At 45.4% G+C, this 22,041-nt stretch overlaps 1 protein-coding gene across 2 annotated transcripts in view; it reads right to left on the reverse strand.

The window, feature by feature from the left end:
• Positions 1–22,041, reverse strand: part of LOC144598663 (transcription regulator protein BACH1-like) — a 65,850-nt gene that overhangs the window by 30,798 nt on the left and 13,011 nt on the right. Inside the window, exons 1-2 of one of the 2 annotated variants that reach the window (XM_078408893.1) lie at positions 6,835–6,971; positions 264–518 (exon numbers count right to left, since the gene is read on the reverse strand). In XM_078408893.1, the coding sequence (XP_078265019.1) occupies positions 264–506 (243 nt within the window). In that variant the 5' untranslated portion in view covers positions 507–518; positions 6,835–6,971. Of the gene's footprint in view, positions 1–263; positions 519–6,834; positions 6,972–22,041 lie in introns of those variants that run through there. The other variant, XM_078408892.1, reaches the window with a different exon arrangement.

Raw genomic sequence — 22,041 nt, forward strand, 5'->3', positions numbered from 1 at the left:
GTGGGGAAACTAGCATTCTGAAGTGAGGAGTCCACCTCAGCAGAATGGGCCTGTAGTTGCTTAAAGTGCAGGCACTATTTTCTCTCCACTTACTAGCCACAGGAATCCCCGGATTATGCAAACGGTGTACAAGCCAGCAACACCCTCTTCCCCTCCAACTTCCCACCTCCCCAGGTCACAGGCCACTTACATGTCAGGGGGAAGTGACCATAAAAATATCAAATTATCACAACCGTATTACATAAATCTCATTCATTCTTTACCTCCTCAGGAAGTGTAACAAGCATGTCAAGCTCTTTCTTCCATACCACAGCTGACAGAAAATAATCACTGCAGGCAGCAAGCACGGAACGGTGAGCACGGAAGGCCTTGTTTTCCACAATCACAGTCACGTCACAGAAGAGGTCTTGCTTCCTTTGATCATTGAGGCTCAGCAGTACACTGGTACTGTGTACGGAGGACTCGTAGGAATAAACCAAAGTATCGCTCTTATCTTTTACCGACATCGTCTCTCATATCTGGAAAAAAAAAATGGAAAAAAAAAATTTGCAATTTCGCCAGTCTTCAACTATAAGAAGTTTTAATCATATAAGTTCAACTTAAAGAAAAAACTTGACGCTAGTAATGCAGCTATGTGCAGTATACTTCTCAGTTTCCTCCTTGGCTTGTACAGGGCCCTAGTGAGACCGCACCTGGAGTACTGAGTGCAGTTTTGGTCTCCAAATTTGAGGAAGGATATTCTTGCTATTGAGGGCGTGCAGCGTAGGTTTACTAGGTTAATTCCCGGAATGGCGGGACTGTCATACATTGAAAGGCTGGAGCGACTAGGCTTGTATACACTGGAATTTAGAAGGATGAGAGGAGATCTTATCGAAACGTATAAGATTATTAAGGAGTTGGACACGTTAGAGGCAGGAAACATGTTCCCAATGTTGGGGGAGTCCAGAACAAGGGGCCACAGTTTAAGAATAAGGGGTAGGCCATTTAGAACTGAGATGAGGAAAAACTTTTTCAGTCAGAGAGTTGTGAATCTGTGGAATTCACTGCCTCAGAAGGCAGTGGAGGCCAATTCTCTGAATGCATTCAAGAGAGAGCTAGATAGAGCTCTTAAGGATAGCGGAGTCAGGGGGTATGGGGAGAAGGCAGGAACGGGGTACTGATTGAGAATGATCAGCCATGATCACATTGAATGGCGGTGCTGGCTCGAAGGGTCGAATGGCCTCCTCCTGCACCTATTGTCTATTGTACTGTACAAAATTCAGTTTTCTTATCTATCGGTGGGGCCAGCAACCCCAAAACTAAAGCACAATTTAAAAAAGGTTTGCAGCAACATCTGTGGTTATATTTCAACTTGACATAATCCAATTTATAAATGACTGCTCACTGAGGCTTTTCCCTGGTGGCATCTAGGCCATCCACCCAGCAACTGCTGCTGCCCTGGCCTGGATGTCTACCCTTGACCTACAACTTTAGGCTGTGCACGCCATACGCAAGGAGAAGAATTTATAAAGAGGTCAAACCAAAAGGTGCATTTGCTGCATAGCTCAAGTTGAAACTTTGCAATATATTATAACAGGCATATATCACAGGGTTATTTGAATTCGTCATTCAAAACTCTGCAGTTAAACTGGAAAGATCAGTCACTGCACTGCAGGCATTTGCAAAACATGGAACAAAATAGCCCGTTTACAATCAAAGCACCTTGCATTTGCAAACAGCTGCAAATCAATGGTATTTCCACCCTAAACAAATACACTGAAAGTTTACGCTAACAGTAAATGAATGTCTTGCAACAAGATTGTAGCAGACCATGATTTTTTTTTAATGAATTGACAGAAGTGAAGTTTTCATACAGTGCAATGTGTAAATATTTTCAGCTGTGAAACTGCTTGAGCAGGCTGTGTAATCAACAATACTAAGCAAAAGATCTGCAATTCTTGCAATAAAAATAAAGGAAATAGGCTGATGTAAAGATGAATAATTTTACATTAAAATAAGTGAATACCACTTTCATTGAGACTATGTGCAACACTTGATTGTGGAAGAGGGAACTTTCCCTGGTGACAGCAATACTCAATGCTAATTTTAAGTTGTAACGAAAAAAACGGTGTCGTTTCTCCCCCGTCTATATATTGCCTTTGCTGAACATAACAAATTCCACCCCTACTAAGCCCTTAGCATGACAGTCCCAGTCTATCGTGGGAAAGTTAAAAATGTCCTATCACGACAACCCCTACTATTCATGCAGCCCTTCACCATCTCCCTATAGATTCATCTAATTCTCGGTGATTATTTGGGGGCTATTGTACAAACCCAACAAGGTAATTGTCCCCTTATTTATCAGCTACACCCATAAAGCTTCACTGGATGAACCCTCAGTAATTTCATCTCAGACTACTCAAATGAAAAAGGCAACTCCCCTTGCTCTCTTTCCACCACTTTTATCCTGAATGAGCTTAGGAAGGGAAAGGGCTGGCAGCTTAATGTTCCAGCATGCTATGTTGCTGTAATGGCTATAATATCCCAGTCCAATTACCAATCCAAACCCTAAGGTCATCCACTTTACTGTCAGGCCTTATGTTGAAATTGCAAATTAATCCAAGAGTATTTTCCGTTCCCTGCCGTGTTCTGTATGCTATCAACTGAAGTTGCTGTCAATGGCTTCTGCATCAACTTCGAGCTGCTCAACTGCCACACTAATGCTTTGGATCCCATCTCTCTGCCACTCTAATGGCATGCGCAAGCCTGCCCACCAGGGTATCGCTTCCTCTCCAGTCCAGGTGCAACCTGGCCCTCCTCAGTTCTGCTCCAGAAGAGATCCTGATGGTCCATATATATATATGATTCCCTGTCCCCTGCACCAACTCTTCAGCCATGAATTCATGTGTCCTTTCCAAACAGTCGCTAGCATATGCTTCTGCGGGTAATCCAGAGTTAATAACCTCGCTTTACATCCGGCTTTTCACCAAAAAACTATTTTCACTCTGCAGGTCCTCGGCCTTTTTTCACCCATGTCATCCATGTCAATGTGCACAACAACCTCTGGCTGCTCAACCCCACTTCTGTAGTCACTCTGAGACACCCTCAACCCTGGCAGCAGGAGGGCAGCACACCTTCCTGGAGTCCTGCTTGCCGCCACAGTATCTAATTATAGTCTCCCATTACTTGAGGCCTCCATCGACCTCATCCTTTAATGCTGCGCCTCAGAGCTAAGCTTGGCGCCATAGTCCTGACTGCTGCTGTTGCTGTCCTTGCTGCAACAGGATATGGTGATTGGGCAAAAAGCAGGTCAATTAACCCACTCATTCTCCTCGTCCGACTGAAATTAGCACTCTGCAATTGAATATCAAACTCAATCAAACTATCCCTTCACCAGCATCCATTAATATTTATGCATGGCAATTTTCCTTAATTTATGGACAAATGAAAATGGTCTTTAAAATGATGCTAAATTCACTGTATTTATTGAAACTGCACTTACAAATCCTGACAGTTTAGCATCTGGCTCACAAGTCACAAGTTCCTGGGCTGTCTTGTAGACTGGGGTGCTCTGGTTCCCACCCTCTCTCTCCAATGCAGCTGGTACTGTTCACTATAGATGCTTGAAACTTACCTGGTTCTGTGTTCAATAATCTCTTGAAACTTAACAGAGCTTTGTTTCTCTGCACCACCTTTAAAAGTATTGAAAATATATGATTCCACTTTTTCAAAAAGTGTATTTAAAGTCTGGCAAAGTAGGAATGGTAAAACATTTGATAGCCCTGAAAACCTGCTCAGCTGGTAATGAAAGTCCCACGCATGGTAGATTAATGAAATTTTACTGCACGGTTGCTTTTACTATGACCTCCCCACATCACATCACTCACTCTTCATAAAATCTAGCAAAACCTCCTGCAAGCTTAATTTAATATGCCCATATATATCAATTAAAAAAATGTCGGCAGGTTTTAATAAACTCACTCTTGGTAAATCTTAAAACGTTATTGAATTTTAATAGAGAATTGCAACATAGAGCATGCAGTGCGCTTGCCTCTTCCACTGAAGTGTCAAAATGACAAGGAAAAATAATTTATAACCAACATATCAGAGCTTTGGTTGAATATGCATTGCTGTAAATTATGTAACATCAGCTGCTATACCCAGCAATGTTGGGTTACTACGCTGACAATCATGATATTTGCATTTATCCATACAATCAGGTTTTTATAACAGTCCTTGAAAAATGAAATAAGTCTAACTGAAATATATATTGTTTCATGAACAATATGTGCTGATGACCCAAAACATTATGACCACCTGCCTAATATGCTGTTGGTCCTCCGTGTGCCGCCAAAACAGCGCCGACCCACCGAGGCATGGACTCTACACGACCCCTGAAGGTGTCCTGTGGTATCTGGCACCAAAACATCAGCAGCAGATCCTTCAAGTCCTGTAAGTTGCGAGGTGGAGCTGCCGTGGATCGGACTTGTCGATCCAGCACATCCCACTGATGCTCAATCGGATTGAGATCTGGATAATTTGGAGGCCAGGGCAACACCGTGAACACTTCATCATGTTCCTCAAACCATTCCTGAACAATGTGTGCAGTGTGGCAGGGTGCATAATCCTGCTGAAAGAGGCCACTGCCATCAGGGAATACCATTGCAATGGTCTGCAACGATGTTTAGGTAGGTGACACGTGTCAAATTGACGTCCACATGAATGGCCGAACCCAGGGTTTCCCAACAAAAATTCAACAAATTAATAACAATATTAACGCAAACCACCCCCCCCCCCCCCCCCCCACCCCCCCAAAAAAATTCCTTAGTGCAACTTATGGCAATCCATAGAAATTAATTGTTGAGGTTGGCGTTGTGTAGTATTCAAGAGCTTGATGGTTGTTGGGAAGCTATTCTTGAACCTGGTGGGCATGGTTTTTCAGATTTTTATAACTTCTCTCTGATGGTAGAATGTGACCAGAGTGATGTTAGACTTTGACGATATTGACTGCCATTTTAATACCAAAAAAAATTAAACAGCGCAGTCCATGTCTTGAGCTTTCGTGTTTAATTTCTTAATTTGAACAAATTAGTAAATTTGAAGTAAACTCCCTTTCAGATAGATCACCTGCCAAAGGTGGTCATGTTAGTTTTCAAGTGTAACTGTTTAACATTTTCCCAAATATATGATGGCTTCATATAGTCTTTCAACTCATCTGCTACAGTACGTCGTGGAATTACAGGTCACTTTTGATGAAACTCTGCTATCACTATTGGAACACCTTCCATTAATTTATTGCGTTTGATTTCTTGGAATATTTAATCGAATGCTTCAACAGCTGGTTTGTGAGCTACTACGCATTCATCCCAGTCAACAAGTTTAAAATCTCAAGAATTTTTCCTTGTGCAGTTCCCCAACGTATTATATATATTGGAGTCTCCAATTTAAAGGGAGTTTAAAAGCTGAATGTTTAGTTTTGCTTTATGGTTCAGGTACACCAATAGTACTTAGGTGGGTCATAGAGTCATAGAGCAGAAGCAAGCCCAGCTTGCCCAAGCCGACAGATGCCCCACCCATCTAGATCCACGTGGCCGTGTTTGGCCCATATCCCACCAAACCTTTCCTAACCATGAACCTGTCCACCCACATACATATTTAATACCTCAAAAATAGATCTAAAAATAATCTCCATTTTGTAATTGTGAAAGTTAAAATTATGCCCTGGGGGGGGGGGGGGCTTTAGTAGAACTAAGAGTGTGCACATCCTTGTGCTAAACTCAACTTACATGCAACTTTTCAGATTTCTAGATTGTTTCATTACAGACATTCCATTTTGTTATATATCTTTAGATTGCTGTCAGCTAAGCTCTGCAATAAACCAACAAAGTGCTGATCTCATGCAGCAATGCTGACAAAGGATGAGTGAGCATTTTCCGGTTTCTTCATACCATTGCTTCTCTAAATAACTCACGCAAAGGAAATCCCACAAACTCCTCAGACTTTCATATAATTAATTTTAATTTATCATTTTTTCCTAAAAAGACCAAAGGCTGCAGCAATTTTTCCAACTTATTTAAACAATATCCAGTACAACTACAGGCTATAATTGCAGGAACGCTTTAAGGTTTCAATTTTAACCTTGATTGCAACCATTTCTTCAGTGAAAAATTACAATATAAATGCATGACTTTCATGGTAAGAGACACTGAAGGCTCAATCTAATATGCAGAAGCATACTTCTTGTCACTCTTTGCTGAGTTGCAATAGCCAAAGTGACTCACACAGACGCTCATTGGTAATAAAAATAAACTATCTTCAGATTAAAGTTCACTTCAAGAAACCTTTCCAAGAGAAAATTATCACCCAACAAGTTAGAAGGTTTACGACTTTTTTTCCCACATTAACAATTCAAATATTCTGGAATATGTAGTTAAAGGAAAGGAGTTTACGACTGATACCGTTGTAATATTTTGTGTATAAATGCATTTTAACAAAATTTGTACATTAGTGGAGAACTGGAAAAGGATAATCAAAATATTTTGGAAGCTCCCTTAGATGATAAAACAGGGAAATAAACTGCAGATGCTGGTTCACAAAAAAAGGATAAACTGCTGGAGTAACTCAGTGGGTCAGGCAGCATCTCTGGAGAACAAGGAAAGGTGACGTTTCAGATCGGGACCCTTCTTCAAATTCATGAATCCGGCAGAAATTAGCAATCACTGGCATCGTTGGTTTAAGGTTAGTGCTTTTATCCTGGCGCTCCAAAATATAATTCCACATTATTTACATTTTATAATCCATTCTATGAATTACATTATTTTTAAAATAATTTTATTATATTAACAGATATATTACCATGATATTCTCGTTGATCCAAGGTTCAATGAACAGCTGGAGAAATAATGGCCTGATGCTCATCTGTGGGGTCATAATCCAAAGGTAAGTATGAGGACGTGTCCAAGAGCTGGCGCCTGACCTCAGCCCGGTAGAGGTCAGCTCGCCAGACTACAACGCCACCTCCCTTGCCGGCGGGTGTGAAAGTAATAATGAGCGGAGGAAAAATGAACAGAGGACTGCACGTTCAGATGGGGGGTGTGGTTAGAGTAGGTTAGGGGTGTCGACGAGTTAAGATGGTTGATGTCCCGCCAGCAACCGGCATCTCCCTGTCAAGAAGGGTCTCCTTCTCTAGAAGCGATTGCTGGTCAATTCAAATGGCCACGTGCAGTGAAACTGACAGCCTGTGTTCTCAAGAGACCTTGGCAATTGATAAACTGCAGGGAGATTACTACCTTGACTTTTTTCCCCCAAAGACAACTTTTTTTCTGCTTGTCAATTTCCAAAGCAACTTTAAAGTGGTTCTCTAGTTCCCTTTCAAAATCGTGTTGTTACCAATTCGGCACACAATAAAAATAGTGTCCACTAATTAATCAATCACATTACATCCAATTTGCATGATGGAAACCGGCATTGTAACAGAACTGCCTGCACAGTGACATAGTATCTTTTCAAAATTGTTAATTAAAAGAGTGTTGATAGAAATAATACCTCTACAGTCCAGAAAACCTGCCAATCTGGCATCAAAGTTCCAAGTGTGAGTAATATCACTGTACTGACCAAAAAGGTTTCAGACTTGCATAACTTAAATCAGATAATTTTCACTACCGTGGTCATGTTTCATTTCCTGTAACAAGAATTCACGGTTTGCTCAGATAAGAAAGGATAACAGCAAAGTGGTTATCATGAGTTTGCAGCAGGGAATATTTCAGTTTAACTTTTTTTCCAAGAACTCTAGCTGCATGCTGAGTCACTGTGGTGCAAAGACTCACTGTGCTTCATGCCATAAAACCATCACAATGTTTGATTTAAATTTTACCTCACCTATGTAGGTGTTTTTTAAAAGCCTTCATAACAAGAGTAGTTGAGTATAGGAGCAAAGAGACCCTTCTGCAGTTGTACAGGGCCCTAGTGAGACCGCACCTGGAGTACTGTGTGCAGTTTTGGTCTCCAAATTTGAGGAAGGATATTCTTGCTATTGAGGGAGTGCAGCGTAGGTTCACTAGGTTAATTCCCGGAATGACGGGACAGTCGTATGTTGAAAGACTGGAGCGACTAGGCTTGTATACACTGGAATTTAGAAGGATGAGAGGAGATCTTATCAAAACGTATAAGATTATTAAGGGGTTGGACACGTTAGAGGCAGGAAACATGTTCCCAATGTTGGGGGAGTCCAGAACAAGGGGCCACAGTTTAAGAATAAGGGGTAGGCCATTTAGAACTGAGATGAGGAAAAACTTTTTCAGTCAGAGAGTTGTGGAATTCTCTGCCTCAGAAGGCAGTGGAGGCCAATTCTCTGAATGCATTCAAGAGAGAGCTAGATAGAGCTCTTAAGGATAGTGGAGTCAGGGGGTATGGGGAGAAGGCAGGAACGGGGTACTGATTGAGAATGATCAGCCATGATCACATTGAATGGCAGTGCTGGCTCGAAGGGCCGAATGGCCTCCTCCTGCACCTATTGTCTATTGTCTTTTGAAAGATGCCTGCCTAGATACTGGATGAGTGAATTGAAACATATTATTATTGATTTTGAGAAGTCTCATCAAGATGTTGGCCGGTGTGGGCAAGTTAGGCCAAAGGGCTCGTTTCCACACTGTATCACTCTGACTCTGTCACAATGTCAGCCCTTCACATCTTCTAATTGAATAGCAAAATATAGTTAATATGCTGATGGGTAGGTTTTATCATTTGTGATATTCACTGTTTCAGCCATTTATTCTCATTTTATGGAGTGTGCGGGGAAGGCATGCCAAAGTACAAATACTTTTCAGAACTGTTCAATTACTTTTTGCAAAGCTTAAGATTTGCTGAATTATCACACACACAGGAGCCCATTCAACCCATCAGATTGATGCTGACTCTCGGCAAAGCGACTCCAGCAGTCCCTTATTTTTCTGTATGCTTGCAACCTACTCTTTCTCACATGTCCACCAACCGCCATTGAGATTATTTTGCCACTCATCTACACTGTAGAGTAACTTATAGCTGCCAGTTAACTAACCAGAAGCGGGAGGAACCTGCACCACATCATGAAAGCCGACTGAAGAACGTGAAGAATGCTCAAACTCCACGCAGACAGCACACAATAGCAGGACTGAATCTGGGTGCCTGAAGCAGAGAGGCTCCAACGTTAATTACTGTGAATGTGAGCCACATTTTTGAAATAATTTAAAACAGCCTGTTTAATATTTGTATTTACTTCACTATGTAATTACATACTTTCAACCCAATTGGTTCATCAGTTTTTAATGACAGATGAATGATAGGGTACATTTTCTGCTTTTGAAAGTCATGCATCCCATGCAAACACTGGAGAGAAATACTGCAGTAAAATGCAAGCGTTAATTTAACACTGCTGCTCCTGTTGAGAGCCTACATACAGATTTAGGTCTTGAATCTTAGGAGCGGCATCTAATGCAGTGACAAAAGTCAATGTGAACACCATGCACTTCATGCTTTTATATATTTTATGCAGATCCTACAAGCAGTAGCAGTATGAAACACACGTTGTTTACTTTTGATGCAATTTCCAAAGATGCTTACAGGTTCTGACATTATAAATTTTGCCCAGCAATACTTTTCTGACGCCACTGGCCCACGAGAACCATTAATCATGTTAACCACATTCTCTCATTATTCTACTTGGCCCACAATTTGAATTTGTATGTAAATCCCAAGACTGCAAGCTTGGAAGTCATGGTCACTACAGTTCAGCTGTTCACAATTCCCCCTTTCCAACTCTTTAATCCTGCAGATGTTAGGTTTGCCGTTCCTCTTGCCAAACTTTTGTAAAAATAGCTATCCAACACTAATTCCAAAAACAGCCTTTTACCTCTTTTGATATAATAGATGAAACGGTTGAACATAAAAAAGCTAGCTGGTAAGGAAAGATAAATAGCTTTCTATCAGCATTTGAGTAAAAGAAAGGCCGTCACTATATTATACTATTGGGCAGAAAGAATGCACTGTAGGGACACAGGGATTGGTCCAGGCCATCGAACCCTCTGATTGGTAGACCAGGTGAGGTGGTACGCAGGTAAAGGGAACGAGGCTGTCTCGTTTAGTCCTCCAGCGGAGACAGTAAGATTTATGGTTGTCTGTCGTTTGATGCGTTGATTGTCACGGTTGTTAATGTTATAATAAACGTCTACCTCAACATACTTCGCCTACGACTCGCCATAGTGGTGACCCCGACGTGATCACAGATCACCAAGATGTCCCAACGGGAGGCATCGACGCCAAACGCAGTCGGCGTTCATCTACCCCCGTTCTGGGCCCACCAACCACGCCTGTGGTTCGCCCAAGCGGAGGCACAGTTCCACCTCCGGGGAATACAGGAGGACGCGACCCGGTTCTACCACCTACTGAGCGTCCTGCTGTCGGAAACGTCCGCACGGGTCGCGCAGTACGTCACCGACCCGCCAGAAACCGATAAGTATGCGGGCCTCAAGTCGCTGCTGCTGAAAACCTTCGGGCGCTGCCAACAACAGCGGGCCAGCACACTCCTGCACTTACCTGAGCTCGGGGACCGACCGCCGTTGGTCCTCATGACGGAGATGATGACTCTAGCGGGAGAACACACCAAATGCCTCGTGTTCGAGGAGGCATTCCGCGAAAAGATGCCAGAGGACGTCCGCGTAGTCCTAGCAGACGTTACTTTCGGGGACCCGATAGATTTCGCAGAAAAAGCGGACGCACTGGTCGCGGCAAAGGCGAGGCGCCCCGGGTCAGTAAATCGGGTTTCAACACAGGTGAGCGACCGACCGCGCGGCCAAGATGGCGCCCATCCGCCCGCCACTTTTCAAAAAGCCCGCCAAGCTGCTACGTCGACGGTGGCCATTTTGAAACAGGCCCGCGACACAGAAACACACCAGCGCGGCTGGTGTTTCTTTCATAGAAGATGAGGAGCAGCGGCACGCAACTGTAGAAGCCCCTGCACGTTCTCAGGAAATGCCTCGGCCGATCAAATGTAGAGGCAATCTCGATCGGCCAGAACCATTGCCTCTACCTGGCGGAGCAACATACGGGTACCGTTTTCCTCGTGGACACCGGGGCGATCGTCAGCATTGTGCCTCCATCCTGCCAAGAAGCGCGATCAGGTAAGACCGGCCCCCCACTCATTGCGGTCAACGGCAGCCCTGTCCGTACCTACGGAACATGGGACATATCCCTGTCCTTTGGTTCCAGGACCTACAACTGGACTTTCATCATCGCAGATGTAGGCCAGGCAATCCTGGGCGCGGATTTCCTTTGGGCTTTCTCGTTAATCCCTGACGTCCGCGGGAAGACCCTGCAGCCGTCGTCCAGTAGCGTTGACCCCCCCGCTCCTTCGGTTTCCGTGTCATCCACCCCGACCGTCCAGGCCGTCACCACGACCTCCGACCCGTTCGCTACGATACTCGCTGATTTCCCGGAGCTCCTAGTCCAGCGATTCGACACACCTGCTGCCAAGCACGGAGTCGTACACTTCATCCCCACGGAGGGACCGCCTGTTTTCGCCCGAGCCCGACGCCTACCCCCCGATAAGCTGGCAGTCGCTCGCGAAGAGTTCCTCACTTTGGAACGACTGGGGATCATACGCCCGTCAGACAGCCCGTGGGCCTCACCGTTACACATGGTCCCAAAAGCATCTGGGGGGTGGAGACCATGTGGCGATTACCGACGCCTGAACGCCATCACCACGGCTGACCGATACCCGATCCCGCATATTCAGGATTTTTCGGCCAGCCTAGAGGGTGCCACGGTTTTCTCAAAACTGGACTTAATCCGAGGGTATCACCAGATCCCGGTTCGCCCCGCAGACATTCCTAAGACCGCCACAATCACCCCGTTCGGGCTTTTCGAGTGGCTGCGGATGCCTTTCGGCCTCAAAAACGCCGCCCAGGCGTTCCAACGCCTTATGGATCATGTGGGTCGGGGTATGCCTTTTGTATTCATATATCTGAACGATATTCTCGTGGCAAGTCGGTCGGCTCACGAACACCGGTCCCACCTGCGCTCCATATTCCAAAGGTTGCAGGACCACGGTCTGATTCTACACCCGTCCAAATGCCAATTCGGACTATCCTCAGTAGATTTCCTGGGCCATCGGATCACACAGGCAGGTGCCGTTCCCTTGCCCGAGAAGGTGGCTGCTATCCGCTCCTTCCCCCGCCCCGACACAATCAAAGGGTTACAAGAGTTTGTAGGGATGGTAAACTTTTACCACCGCTTCGTCCCGGCAGCAGCCCGGATCATGCGCCCCCTTTTCCAAAGCCTCGCGGGTAACCCCACCGAGCTCGTGTGGTCCCCTGCTGCCGACGCGGCTTTCGCAGCAGCCAAGCTGGCCCTCGCGAACGCCACCATGCTCGTCCACCCGCTCGCCTCTGCCCCCACTGCCCTCACCGTCAATGCCTCCGGCGTGGCGGTGGGGGGCGTCTTAGAACAGCAGGTTAATGGCCTCTGGCACCCTTTGGCCTTTTTCAGCCGCCAGCTTACTCGCCCCGAGATAGCTTACAGTGCCTTTGATCGGGAGCTCCTGGCCCTCTACCTGGCGATCCGTCATTTTCGCTATTTTTTAGAGGGTCGCTTTTTCGTGGCTTTCACTGACCGCAAGCCACTGACGTTTGCTTTTTCGAAGGTTTCCGATCCGTGGTCGGCCCGCCAGCAGCGACACCTCACTTACGTTTCGGAATTTACCACCGACGTTCGGCACATTGCGGGAAAACTAAACGCCGTCGCGGATGCCCTGTCCAGACCGGCGGTTTCCCCGGTTGCCGAGGTAAGTTCCGGGGTGGATTTCCAGGAGCTCGCGGAGGCTCAGCGCCTGGAAGGCACCCCATCCCTGTACCCCCACACCACCTCGGGGTTGCGGTTGGCACAGGTAGCCTATGGTCCCACGCGTACTAAACTCTGGTGCGACGTTTCCCTGCCGCGCACCCGCCCGGTAGTACCCACTTCCATGCGGCGCCAGGTTTTCGACACTATTCACGGCCTGGCACACCCGTCCATACGGGCCACTTCGGTTCTAATGGCGGCTCGATTTGTCTGGCACGAGCTGCGGAAGCAGGTGGCCTCCTGGGCCCGCTCCTGCATTCCGTGCCAAACCTCCAAGGTCCACCGTCACACTCGGCCCCCCCGTCCAGCAGTTCACGATCCCCGCAGTCCGATTCCTCTACATCCATGTAGATCTCGTCGGCCCGTTACCCCACTCCAGGGGCTACACCCACCTCCTCACGGTAGTCGAGCGGTTCACCCGGTGGCCAGTGGCACTCCCGTTGTCCGACATCTCAGCAGCCTCCTGCGCGCGGGCTCTGGCGCTAAATTGGATTGCCCGTTTCGGCGTCCCGGACGTCATCACTACCGACCGGGGCGCCCAATTCACCTCATCCCTGTGGGTGTCTCTGACCCAGCTGGGCGGGTCCCGGTTACAACAAACCACCGCCTATCACCCCCAGGCCAACGGGATGGTGGAACGGTTCCACAGGCAGCTTAAAGCCTCACTCACTGCCCGCCTGTCCGGCCCCGACTGGGCCGACCAGCTCCCATGGGTTCTCCTGGATATCCGCACGGCTCCCAAGCACAATCTCGGAGCTTCCTCGGCAGACCTGGTCTATGGCTCGCCCCTGCGAGTACCAGGCGACGATCTCCCCCAATGTTCCACCCCCCCTCCCTCCATGACAGCACTCTTAGCTGCACTCCGAGCACGGGTGGGGTCCCTGGCCCCGGTCCCTGCTTCTCGTCACGGGGATCCCCCTTCACACGTCCCGCCGGCTTTGGGCGACTGCGAGTTCGTTTTCCGGCGCATAGATGCCCACCGCCCCCCTTTCCGACCAGTTTACCAGGGTCCGTTCAGGGTAGTGAAGAGAGGCACAGTCACCTTCACGTTAGAAGTGGGTATAAGACAAGAGGTCGTCTCGGTATCCCGCCTTAAGCCTGCCTATTTGGACCCAGACCAGCCCGTCACAGCGGCTCAACCTCCTCGGAGAGGCCGCCCTCCATTCGGGACCCCGCTTCCCCCGGTCTCCTTGTCACTGCCCCCTCAGGCTCCGGCAGTTTCCCCTCCTCCCGCGGTGCCGGTTTCCCCGTCCCCACCCCCGGCAGGGCCCCCCTCTCCTCTCCGCACCCGCTCCAGTTGTGTGGTCCGGGCACCTGCCCGGTACCGCACCGAGGGTTCTGGGGGGGGGGTCATGTAGGGACACAGGGATTGGTCCAGGCCATCGAACCCTCTGATTGGTAGACCAGGTGAGGTGGTACGCAGGTAAAGGGAACGAGGCTGTCTCGTTTAGTCCTCCAGCGGAGACAGTAAGATTTATGGTTGTCTGTCGTTTGATGCGTTGATTGTCACGGTTGTTAATGTTATAATAAACGTCTACCTCAACGTAGTTCGCCTACGACTCGCCATAGCACCATCATTCTTTCGTTCTTCGAGCCCAAACCAAGCGTACAAAGCCACACCTAATGCATTCCAACGTGACAATATAATTCTAGCATGGGGATCAAACTGGGAATTTTGTAATCGGGATGGAAAACCAAACAAAACTAACATAATCATAAAGTTCAGTACCACACAACCATTACAGGACATCACCAGCTACATGTGTAGATAAAACATATCCTTCCCAAGTGAAGCATTGGCTGGTGTAAAGGTTGTAACTTTTAACTGATTACAAATTGCAGGTGCAGAGTTGCACTTTAGTCAGCTTGCCTTTCCCAACATTGATATTAAAATGTTATAAATGGGTGCACAAGTACTATTTTACGAGTTCAATAAAGTACAAATTCAATTGAACTGGACATATATCATTTCAAACTATGTCAACTTTCTCAGACAGAATACTTGCTCATACACAAATCTAAGCAATATTTTGATGTACTGTGGAATCCATTTTCAACCATCAGAAATTAACCATGTTTTTTGAAAGTCATCAACGAATTCTGGGTGACTTTTTACAGTTTTGTAACAAAAAAATGACTGAATAATCTGTATGTAGTGATTTGGAATGAAAACATTTAAAATGTAAAATTGGAATGAAAAATGTAATATGATGTGTAATTTCAGTCTCAAATATTGCTGCTATCTAATGCAATGGTATAAACAAAGCATAATTAAGCATTAGCATGTAGAAAAAGTAATGCTTTCCCATTTTTAAAACATTAAATTACAAAAGAAATGCAACCATATGCATGAACATGAAAGTGATAAGGAAACTAAGCAATCTTAAGCAATCGAAGGCCTGGATAACATGCAGGTATGAGCTGATACATGGATGACTGTTACTGGAAACAATTGTGTACAGATGAATCCAGCCTGGAGTTGGGAGGATGATGATAAATTAGACTCATGTTGCTTATTGGGTGTGGCTTTTATTGTATCAGTGCTCAATGGTATTTCACTGCTCGCCATAACATACCAAACACCACAGTATTTGTTTCATTTCCTGTAATTCTAATTTGTTCTCTTCACACAGAAGTGGGGGTCATGGCCAGCCCTGGGTGGGTGCAGATCCCATGAGCCCAGTCTGCAGCTGCAGCCAGAATATAGCACAGGTGTGTTGACCACATTGGAAGCTGAAGACGGGTGTTTTGCTCGGAACAGGGTAAAGGAGAGTGGGTAAGGGGGAGACATGAGGAAGTTGGCAGGTTGGGAATGCTCATGCATGTGGATATCCAACAGTCAGTATTAATATCCAGAGCCTGGTCTCCGATTGTCTTTGTCCTCCTGCCAGCCATTAAAGATCTCACTACAAAGACCCGATGAAGCTTGGAACCTGGAATGTTAAAACTCAATGGACAATCCCAACAACGAGATACCTGACCGCCACGCTACAATCATCGCTCAGGAACTCAGACATGGACACCCACATTGCAGCAGGCGTGGGACACATCAGGCACCAGATGGCCAATTGATGGTTCAAGGATGTGGGTACACCTTCGTCAGGAGCAAACCCATGGAGGAGCATCATCTTCATGGATTGCACTCCACCTAGCAAAATACCCTCAGACACTTACATCATATGTCACTCTCATGTTGGCCCTATCCATGACCAGAACCCATAACGGTCCAATAGATCCTTGAAAGATTTTCAGTTTCCCCTCGACATTCAACAGTAGAATCAGATTCACACAGCGTGGAAACAGCCCCTTCAGTCCAACTCATCCATGGTGATCATAAGCTTGTCCCATTTGCTTGCATTTGTCCCACATCCCTCTAAAACTTCTCTATCCATGTACCTGTCCTAACATCTCCTAACCATTATTATCACACCCGCCATGTGAGGTTATTCACTTTGGAAGTAAGAATAGAAAGGCAGATTATTATCTGAATGGTGTCAAGTTAGGAGGAGGGGGAGTTCAACGAGATCTGGGTGTCCTAGTGCATCAGTCAATGAAAGGAAGCATGCAGGTACAGCAGGCAGTGAAGAAAGCCAATGGAATGTTGGCCTTCATAACAAGAGGAGTTGAGTATAGGAGCAAAGAGGTCCTTCTACAGTTGTACCGGGCCCTGGTGAGACCGCACCTGGAGTACTGTGTGCAGTTTTGGTCTCCAAATTTGAGGAAGGGTATTCTTGCTATGGAGGGCGTGCAGCGTAGGTTCACTAGGTTAATTCCCGGAATGGCGGGACTGTCGTATGTTGAAAGGCTGGAGCGATTGGGCTTGTATACACTGGAATTTAGAAGGATGAGGGGGGATCTTATTGAAACATATAAGATAATTAGGGGATTGGACACATTAGAGGCAGGAAACATGTTCCCAATGTTGGGGGAGTCCAGAACAAGGGGCCACAGTTTAAGAATAAGGGGTAGGCCATTTAGAACGGAGATGAGGAAGACCTTTTTCAGTCAGAGAGTGGTGAAGGTGTGGAATTCTCTGCCTCAGAAGGCAGTGGAGGCCAGTTCGTTGGATGCTTTCAAGAGAGGGCTGGATAGAGCTCTTAAGGATAGCGGAGTGAGGGGGTATGGGGAGAAGGCAGGAACGGGGTACTGATTGAGAGTGATCAGCCATGATCGCATTGAATGGCAGTGCTGGCTCGAAGGGCCGAATGGCCTACTCCTGCACCTATTGTCTATTGCCACTGTAGCCTCAGGCAGCTCAGTCCATACACCCAGTACACTTTGCATGAAAAAATTGCCCTCCAAGTATCTTTTCGCTTTCACATTAAAGCGATGTTCTCGAGTTTTAGACTCTGGTATACTCGCAAATTGACTGTGACTGTCTGCCTCAATTACACCACTGATGATTTTATATACTTCTATAAGGTCATCCCCCCCCCCCCCCCAACCTCCAATGCTCCGAGCGGAAAGAATCCAAGTCACTCAAGACTCCCAGATCTGGGAACATCCTCATGAATCTTTTCTGCACGCTTTCCAGTTGCACGATATCCTTCCTGCACTTGACTGACCAAAACTATGTGCAATATTCCAACAATTTTTACAGGTGCAACATGACTTCCCAACTCCTGCACCCAATGCCCTGATAGATGAAGGCATGATGACAAAGCATTTTCCCCCACTCTGTCTACTTGTGACTCTTCTTTCACAAAACTAGGTACCTGCACTTCTCGGTCTCGCAGTCCGACAATATTCGCCAGGGCACTGCCATTTACTTTGCAACTCCTGTCCTGATTAAATTAGCAAAATGCAACACCTCAGAAGTTAAATATCATCGGCCATTCCTTGGCCGACTTCCCCAGTTTATCTAGATCCTGTTGTAATCTGAGATAACCACTAATTTTAGTGTCATCGGCAAACTACCAGGTTAACAACATTGATAAACAATCGTACACCCAGCACCGATTCCTTCGACATACTACTGGTCATGTCCCCAATCAGAGCAACAACCCTCGACTACTACCCTCTGATTCCTTTTACCAAGACAATTTTGTACCTTGTTGGCTATCTAGATCACCCACACACAAAGCAATGCTAACTATCCCTAATCAAGAGAAGACAGTGCTGGAGTAGCTCAGTGGGTCAGGCAGCATCTCAGGAGAATATCAAAAGGTGACTTTTGGGTCGGGACCCTTCTTCAAACTGATGAATCTCAACCAATCCACACTTCACCAAACACAGATAGATCCTGTCTCTCAGAGTCCCCTCCAATAGTTTTCCCATCACTGATGTTAGGCTCACCATCCTGCAGTTCCCTGGCTTTTCCTTGCAGCTTCTTATAAAAAGGTACGAATTAACCATCCCCCAGTCTTTCTACACTGGAAATTTCGTTCGGTATTTATACCGAATGACAATAAAGTTCTGTTATACTGTTATACTGTTATCTGCCAGCATCAAGATCTTAGGAGGTCAAAAACCGCACGAGCCGCCTGCATGCCATGGCTACGTGTTGTAAGGGATTGACTATCCTCTGGCAAGCGTTACTTTTTTACTCCCTCATACATACAAGCTCCAAGACAAGGAACACTCCCCCTTGACTAGATTAGACAAACAAAATTGGCAAAACCCAAAATAAAAGCAGAGACACAAAGTTTCAGATGCTGGAATGTGGAGGAAAAAGAAAAGTGCTGGAGAAAGTGACCATGTCAGGAAGCATCTGGGGAAGGAAGTGAACAGTCAGTGTTTTGGGGTCAGGACCCTTCCTTCCTCTGGACTGAGCGCTTGTTGCTTCCTCAGTGCAGGGAAAACGACTCAACCCAAAATGCAGAATGTCCATTTCCCTCCACAGATGTTGCCTGACACACCAAATTCCTCCAAGTTTGATTTTTGCTCCATTAAAAGCAGCCTGTCGGACAGGCACCCTAAATGCTCACTCTCCCCAATATTGGCACAATGTGGTCAGTGTGTGCGTCATCCTCAAAAAGCACTGCTGCAGCTCATCAATATTTCACCAACAGCATCTCCCAAGCCCACCACCTCTACAGTATAAAAGGAAAAGGGGAACAGGTACACAATGCACCAGCAAGTATGCCCTCACGACATTTACCACCCTCTTCTCACTGGGTTGAAATATCGGAACTTCTAGCCCACCACCAAGGAGTGGTGGGCAAGGAGTCTGAAGAAGGGTCTCGACCCGAAACTTCACCCATTCCTCCTCTCCCGAGATGCTGCCTGACCTGCTGAGTTACTCCAGCATTTTGTGAATAAATCAATTTGTACCAGCATCTGCAGTTATTTTCTTATACCAAGGAGTCAAGCTGTTCAAGTAACATTATTGTTTGCAAGCGTATCTAGTTTTGAACTGTTTTAACTATTGTGTACAGCACTACATACTTCTATATTTTCTGTTCCTGGAAGCATTAATCAGTTTTCTCTTTTCACATATAATACAAATGCAATACAGCAATAAGGTGATAGCTTGAATCAGGAAAACAAATCAATAAGGACAGTCAATACTCAACAGTTGAAAGTGTCTTCTCTCCAATAATGAAACCCATGTTATTTCAAAAGAAAAAGATCCGAATCCACTTCAATCATTCTGGCCCTTTAGGGTGGTAGTGGAAATTAGTCTTTTTTTGTGAAGAGGGTGGGAGTGGGGGAAAAGTTTTTAATTGACCACTAAAACATGATATACACAAAATCTCAGCGGCACAGTGGTGCAGCGGTGGAGCTACTGCCTTCCAGCCCTAGTGACCCAGGTTCAAACCTGACTACGGCTGCTTATGTGTACGGAGTTTGTATGTTCTCCCCGTGACCTGCGTGGATTTTCAACATCTTCGGTTTCCTCCCACACTCCAAAGATGTACAGGTTTGTAGGTTAATTGGCTTGGTATAAGTATAAATTGTCCCTAGTGTGTGGAGGATAGTGTTAATGTGCGGGGATCACTGGTCGGTGCGGACTCGGTGGGCCGAAGGGCCTATTTCCGCGCTGTATCTCTAAACCAAACTAACCTTTGGTTGCAAGACTCACTTCCATAATTCTTACAAACACCTCAAATTCCCCAAACAATGTTTGTCTTCTTGTATTGAAAGATGGGATCCTGTTTTTTCCCTAGTTACATGACATTGAAAATGTCACACTTCAGATTAAGAGATCAACTATGACAGTTATTTTATTTTTTAAACAAGATAGCAAGACATTAACCTGGATTAAAGATAGCAAAATATATCTACCACCCAGCGCAGCTTAAACATATTTCAGATTCAAACACTGATAGTTGATTCTATGTATCAATGAACAGCTGAACACACGCAAATAAAAGGTAAAGTCAACATTGGGAAGTTGCATAGCAACTGCCATATTGCTGCAATTAACTCAATATTCACAAGGAGAAATATGACAGTTTTTCAACAAGTAAACTGATGAATAGTACAAATACAGGAAATGTGCATTTATTTTTAGCATGGACTAAACGTAAGGAGACAGCTTCGACATATGTTAAACTAGAAAAGTGTAAATTTAAGCATTTTTCCTTTAACTGTGGAGGAGAGTGGGAACATTTGCATCTTTCAATTCTACCCACCACAGAATAACTGGCGATTTAAAAAAAAATTATACGCATCCCTAAAAAAAGTAAAAATACACACAAGCATGATATTGAGAAACAAGTAGTCAAGTCTGTGAAGCACCATTCTGGAATGCCAATACTAATGACCAAGACATTATGCAGTAAACAGTAATTAGTTCAAGCCCAATTAAAACTTAGCTTAAATAGATAATGATTACTTTGTTGCTTCAGTCTTAAGAACGATTATTCGCTTAAACAGCCAAATTATCTTCCAGAGTATTGAGCAGGTTTACATTAAGTCTACTCAGGAGAACAATTTTGCTTTAGTATTTGGTGAAATTGTCAATCTGCAACAACTGCTCACAACATAACACCAAATATAAATTGCCCCAATATATACAAATCAATTTAACATTAACTGCTGTAAATCATAAGATGCGCACGAGGGATTCATTCTGTCCATTTTTACATTCAATGCAAATTCTCCAATTTCCTAATTATATGGCTGATGAAAGTAAAATGTTCTATTAATTAACCCAGAAAAAAACCCACAATTTTGGATGAAGAAGTTATTTCTAACAGCTGCCTTGAGTTGCCTTCAATGCTTTTTTAAAGTTCATACACCTTTGACTTAACTTTAATATCCATATCTCTCCTTTCCCCATATTTCCCCACTGTGCCTTTCTAAAAGCCTCTTAAATGCCACTATCGCATCTGCTCCCATCTTCACCCCTGCAGCATGTTCCATGCATCCTGTGTCCAAAGACTTGCCCTGCACATCTCGTTAAACCTTCCCTCTCTGACTTCAAAGCTATACACTCTCATCTTTCACATTCCCACTTGTAAAAAAAATATTTTGACCACATCCATGCCTCATCATTTACATACTTCTATCAGGTCTTCCCTCAACCTTCAATGCTCCAGTGGAAAAGATAACCCAAATTTGCCCAATCTCCCCTGATAGCTAGCACCCTGCAATCCAGGTAGCATTTTGGTAAACGTCTGCACCCTCTTCAAACCCTCCACATCCTTCCTGTGAGGGGTGATCAAACCTGCACACATTACATGAAAATGGTGCAACGTTACTTCCCCACTCTTCTGCTCAGCGTCTTGACCAAGGACACCACCTTTACCACTCCACCTACCTGCGATGCCACTCTCAGATGCATGGACTTGGATGCCAAAATCCCTCTGTACATCAATGCTGTTAAGGATTTTGTCATTAGCAACAATTGTATACTTTCCCCTTACCTTTGATCTACTAAAATGCAGCACCTCACACTTGTTCAGATGAAACTCCATCTAATACTTCTCCACCCATTCCTGTAACTGATCTAAATCCCGTTGCATCCTTTGGCAGCCATCCTCACTGGCTGCAACTGTACCAGTCGTGTAACAGTCGTGTTTATATTATCCCACAAACAACAGAGGTCCCAGCATAGATCCTGCCGACCACCACTGACACTGACTTCCAGCCAGAATAAAACCCTTCCACCACTATCCTCTGTCCTCTAGGGACAAACCAGTACTGACCCCAAACTGCCAAGTCACTGTGGATCCTACGCATCTTAATCTTCTGGAACAGCCCATGCTTTCTCACATCATTGTAGAAAACATCCTCTGCCGGTCA

Source organism: Rhinoraja longicauda, chromosome 12 (genome assembly GCF_053455715.1).
Source record: "Rhinoraja longicauda isolate Sanriku21f chromosome 12, sRhiLon1.1, whole genome shotgun sequence".
Taxonomy (NCBI): Eukaryota; Metazoa; Chordata; class Chondrichthyes; order Rajiformes; family Arhynchobatidae; genus Rhinoraja; species Rhinoraja longicauda.